Raw genomic sequence first — 5,702 nt, 5'->3', positions numbered from 1 at the left:
AAAAGACAGAAAGAAATAAAGGGTAATTATTTACAACATATTAATTTCACGTGTTCCTATCAACACGAATCCTCTAGTTTGGCTGCATGGGGAAATTCTTCCAATCTTCCCGCGAATTTGAGAAAGATTGTCGACGTAGATATCGCTAAATACACGCGAGACAACTGGGAGGAATTGAGACACGAATGGGAACCTTACGCCAAGAGAGACACTCTCTGTTTGGGAGCTTGTTTGATAAAATACAACCAAGTGACGAAAGAAGTTGTAAACCAGAATATGTCCAATAATCTAACGGCTCCATCTTTATCTTTAAAGGGTTGGTATTATTTATATCATTACGATAAAGAAATGGTGGAAGAAGAATGGTATGAAACTACTAGAATGGTTGCGAAACATTCGGAAAAACAAAACATTGAAAAAGTTTATTCGCACACTAATCCTTTTATAAGGAATTTTATAAGACGTTCTATTAAAGGTGGGAGAGTCTCTGCTAACAGAAAATCGTTCGAAACGAACAAAATGAATGAGATCTGCGCCATATTAAAAGAATACAATGAAAGCGACACTGAAGGAATAATAGATTTATTCAAAGAATACGGTGTTAACCCAAAAGATAAAACGGAAGTTCACGCTAAACTCAAAGAACTGGACTGTACTAAACTAATGGCATTTGATGCTAACGGTTTATACGCTTCCGCCATGTCGGATTTAGACAGTGAATATCCGAGAGCCGAAAGTGGAAGACCGTTTCTACCAGAAGAAGAAAAAGAATTTGTGATGCTGTTCAATAAACAAAAATTCAGACCTAGAACAGCTATTTTAACAGTGTGGTTTGACTATCCCAAAAACATGTTCTTCCAACTGATACCAGCTAAAGATAAAATCACTTTCGCGAATAAAGAAGGTAAAAAGGAAACGGGTAACAAAATCAGGTTCAGAAATGGTTTCTGTCACGACGTTTTAACATCGGTCGATATTCAAGAAATAGTGAAAGCCGGTGGACGAATTATTAGAATATTTGATGGTATAGTTTACGAAGAAAATTTTAAAACTCCACCCTATAGAGATTATATTTTAATTTTGAGAGATCTAAGAAATAAATATAAACGAGAAGGTGATATCGTGGGTAGTAATTGCATGAAATTATTAGGTAATTCCTTGTATGGTAAATCAATTCAGAAAGACATATTCACAACTAGACATTTATGGAATGAAGCAACTTTACAGGCCAACTTTGATTCACGCGTTAAAACCTATGAGAAAATTAATGATACTCAATATATTGTTGAAACAGAAATTGAAGAAAAAGAGATTACTACCGAAGACAGTAAATCTACACGACTAACACCTAGTCATTTGGGATCATTCGTTTTATCTCACAGTAAAAAAATAATGAACAATTTCATTCACGTCATAAATGGATTTTATAAACCCGAAATATACTATACCGACACCGATAGTTTGTACATTTCATCCAAAAATTGGAAAAAACTAAACAGAGCTGGTTTGGTCTCCGAAAAAGACTATTGCAAAGGTAAAAACGATTACGGTGACGGTGGAATTATATTTGGTTTATATTTAGCACCAAAAGTCAAATACAACATCGTTTTGACTTCTGATGGTGTTTTAAAAGAAAAGAAAACGTTTAAAGGTTATTCTAATGATAAGATAAGTGTAGAAGATTACGTTCAGTTAGCAAGCGGACATGATGTGTCGAACGAATTTAATAAACCATGGGAAAAAAGTTTCACCAATGGAGTAGTTATTCCAAATGATAAACAAACTAAAGTTTTTAGAAGTTATTTGAATAATGTTAAAAGAAAACCACCAAACAGTGAAGGAATTATGTATCCTTACAACGACAAAGATGAGTATAGTTTTGACGAAAACTATGAATTTGATGATTTCGATTATCTTACTATTCAAGAAGAGAATGAAGATTGTTTTAAATGAAGTTGAATGACAATTTCTTCGTTGCCAAAGTTTATGAACCTGTTTTTACCGTCTTTGATTTCTAGATTTATATCTTTGATCATGAAAGAATTGACTGGTAAATAGGTCGTTTGAAACGGTTTCTCTATAATTCTGTATCCGATCGGCACCGTAAAAGTCGGTATGCTGTATATGATTTGGCGTTTGTGCTTGTTGAAAAATCCACCATTGATCAAATTACAGTGAATGTTGATCACGTCGATATCGTTCTCGATGTTGGCCTTGTGCGGCGCCAATGTCGATTGCGCGTATATTCGTTTATCGAACCCTAGTAACGCATTCAACGAATTTTCTACGTTGAAATCGACTTGACTGTTATTTCTCAAGATCAGTTTTATTTTGTTCAGATTCAGATTACCTTCGAATTCGATATTGTTTTTGCCGTTCACGCTTCCTGCGTATTCGGATAGGTAATCGTTGATGGCTACGTATTCGTAGCTCCCCGGTAGAAAGCTTATGGTTTCGAACGTAACTCCGTTATCCGTCGATATTTTTAGTTGATTGTTTTTTCGTTGATGTTTCTAATGGAATTGTAAACGGAGAAATACTTTAATCCCAGTTCGTACTGTTTATTGCGATCGAGTTCATACTCGTAGTCTAGAGACAATTTGATGTCTGGTTTATTCGGGGTGATAACGAACAATTGTTCTTTATTGGACATTTTTAATGACGTTTATATAGTCTTTTTTAGTGATGATTTCTTTCTCCAAAAGTCGTTTTAATATAGCATTGACTTCGTTGTATTGTCTGTCCGATCGATGACCTTCTTTTATGGCCGCTTATATTATTTCTAATCTATTAAGCAATTCTTTATTGTTGTCGGATAAGAACGTTATGCCTTGTCCAGATGCCACCATATCATCGAATTCGTCTATTTCTTGTATGATTGGTGGATAATCTTCTGCATAATCGTCTGATTTCTCTTCCTCAATAACTCTTGTTATATAAAAATCAACTTCTTTCAATCTTCTTGTTTCGGGTCCTGACTTTCTGATCGCATGTAGAAATTTTGAATATGCAACTAAATCCTTGTAATCGGCAATTTCAACATCCTCCCCAATCATTAAATCTATTAATCCTTTCGTTAATGTAAATATAAAGTCTTTTGTGTCGATTTTGAATAAAGGGGAATTTGGACTAAATATTATTCTAAATCCATTAAACAATAAACCTTGATTATCAACGATTGGTGAAATGCTCTTTGGTAAATCTGGGTCAGGGTTTGAAAAAAGACGTTTTATATCATCTAATGTCTTAATTATAATAGCATTATATTCAATCGGTTTGGGTTCTATATGAGGTGTGGGTTCTAAAGCTAATTTCTTTTTAATATCCTCTTGAGATTTTAATATGGGTTGAAATAGAGTCCGTTAATCCGAGTTGTTGTAATCTGTTATTTTCAACTTGGATCTTTATTTTATTCTTAGCTTCGATATATTCTCTATTTCTCTTTAAAAAATTATTCCAATCCGTCATTTTAAAAAAAATAAAATTAACATATATCGATCATAACTCTTTCTCCCGCAGGTTTTCTAGTATTTACAAATACATATCCATGATCATCTGGGTTTCTCCATTGAGCTTTACAAACCTTTTTAAATGTATCTCTGTCCATTCCGTGATTTATAGACTGAATGATTTGAAATAAATCTTTATCGTTTAATTCAAATAATAAAAAACAATTTGCATTTTTTCTAATGAACATAGAATCCATCCCGTAAAAAGATTGGGATTGGTATATGCAGTGACAGTTGTGATGTCTTCCTTTGGTGAAGAATTCTTGTTGAACAGTTTGATTTCTTTGCGCTACGCAGTCGTCAAACAATATTAAGTTCTTTCAATTGCTTTCAATATTAGACAAGTGTAGATCATTAACATTTTTCGTAAGAAAAACTTTTATATCCCTTGGATTCTTTCCTTCGATGTAGTTATCTATGATATCTTTTATTTCCACTTCTTCGTTTTCTTCGTAATATTGAAATAGGTCTTGAACATCTTTCTTTGGTAAATATTCGAAAGCTTTGAGAAATTGATAATACGATTGCTCTGGTGTTGTTGTGTAGATATACAGAGAATCGAAATCTAAAAGGTTTGGTGTTGTCAACATGTTAAAAGTGAGATGAGTTTTCCCAGAACCTGAACTACCGCATATACACATGAGCATTGGGTTATTAGGAAATATTTCCGAATGATTAAATTTCTTGCCCATTTTTATTTATTACATTTTCGTACCAAAAATCACCCCGTTGCCTTTATACTTTAAAATGAAGATTCCCTCGCCCGAACGTATGTTTTTAAAAAATTTGGCGTCGCCCTTGTGTTTGACCTTCATTTCTCCGGTGTCGATTTTATCTATTAATTTGCTTAATCCCTCTTTAACGGTTTTCTTGGTTTCTTCGCCAAATCTTTGTCCGAATTCTTTAACCGTCCCTAATATATCTCCTATTCCCGGACCTCCTCGTGCTTCTCTTTCCATTGCCAAATTGTGTCTACGTTCTTCAGCTTCTTTTACTGCAGCTGCTTTATTTGCGTTGGCAGCTTTGACTGCGGCAGATATTCCTCCAGTAGCTGCACCAGCTGCAGTTAAACCAGCAAAGATTAAAGGTAAGAAAGGTAAAAATCCACCTTTTTAGTTAAATTCTCATCAATTCTTTCCAAGTCTATATCGTCTCTGACTTTGCAATGTTTGTATTTATCGATAATCTTTTGGGTTATGTGCACTTTTTTACCGTTGTAAGTTATTAGAGTCGGCGAATTCGTTTCCATAGCTTCTATTATTTTCATAACTAAAGTTTCTGGTTTCATTTTTAAAGGGTGTTTTTTTATTCAATTCTTATCATTCTTCTATCTGATATTTTAATCAAATGTTTTGCTTCTTCCAGCAATAAACAATAGCCGGTCACATCTCCTTGTGTTTTATCGATGTGAATATTTATGTTTACCCCTGTTTTGAAAAGATCTTCTTGATGAGCTGACAGATCGAAACAAAAGATTGGATGATTGAGTGAAAAATCTGTGTATTCAAACTGAGGCGTATTTCCAAACAATTCGCACATGTTTTTATAGTTTCTGTACAATTCGTTGTAATCTTTTTTGGAAGGATCAATTGTCAAAGGTTGATTGGGATAATTATCGTTGTTCAATCTGACTTGAACTTTGCGAATTATGGGATCTTGAGTATGGTTCAATGCCACTCTGAAAATGTTGTTGTTGTTTGTCTGAGAGTCTAGTAAGTTTTTGAAACCGACCATTAGATATCTCGCTGGTTTGACGGTGTTGGTGATTGGCCACGTGGTGGATTCTCCCGTTAAAGTCATGCTACCTACCGTGTTACGACGAAGAAAAGCAATTTCGATGTCTTTGGTTAAAGAGTTGAATATTCTCGTTTCCACTTCTACGGAAGGAGTGATTACCGGTATGTAAAGTTGGATATTCGTTATTTCCAATTTTGCGTCAGAGTTGTTTTCACCAAAGAATATCTTGTTGTCGTTGATTTCTCTTTGCAAATGAATTTTATACGGTAAACCTATGGAAACCTTTCTGTGTTCCAAGAGACCAAATAAAGGATACAACTTCCAATTTACGTAATTACCCCATCTGTTGTTCTCGACGACATTGTTGTATTGAAGCGCTCGTTTTTCAAATCCGTGATTTACTCCGCGAGTCACTCTTTCCAGTGTGTTTCTAGCAACTACCCTTATCCTAGCAAG

The 5,702-nt window shown here is 34.3% G+C and overlaps 2 protein-coding genes across 2 annotated transcripts in view; one reads left to right on the top strand and one right to left on the bottom strand.

Moving 5' to 3' along the window:
* The window catches only part of LOTGIDRAFT_160969 (hypothetical protein), a gene marked incomplete at both ends in the record, with an annotated part of 4,059 nt that extends 2,106 nt beyond the window's left edge, over positions 1 to 1,953 (top strand). Inside the window, one exon of the mRNA XM_009056228.1 lies at positions 316 to 1,953. Coding sequence (XP_009054476.1) covers positions 316 to 1,953 — 1,638 coding nt within the window. The remainder of the gene's footprint in view (positions 1 to 315) is intronic.
* A 1,531-nt stretch (positions 1,954 to 3,484) lies between these two features.
* Positions 3,485 to 4,201, bottom strand: LOTGIDRAFT_117806 (hypothetical protein; the record flags this gene model as incomplete). Its single annotated transcript, XM_009056227.1, has 2 exons — positions 3,485 to 3,826; positions 3,869 to 4,201. 2 exons carry the CDS (start codon positions 4,199 to 4,201, stop codon positions 3,485 to 3,487), a joined length of 675 nt encoding a protein of 224 aa, XP_009054475.1.
* Positions 4,202 to 5,702: the final 1,501 nt, after the last annotated feature.

The sequence above is a fragment of the Lottia gigantea genome (genome assembly GCF_000327385.1).
Source record: "Lottia gigantea unplaced genomic scaffold LOTGIsca_27, whole genome shotgun sequence".
In the NCBI taxonomy this organism is placed as follows: Eukaryota; Metazoa; Mollusca; class Gastropoda; family Lottiidae; genus Lottia; species Lottia gigantea.
This window is presented reverse-complemented; position numbering and strand designations above follow the sequence as displayed.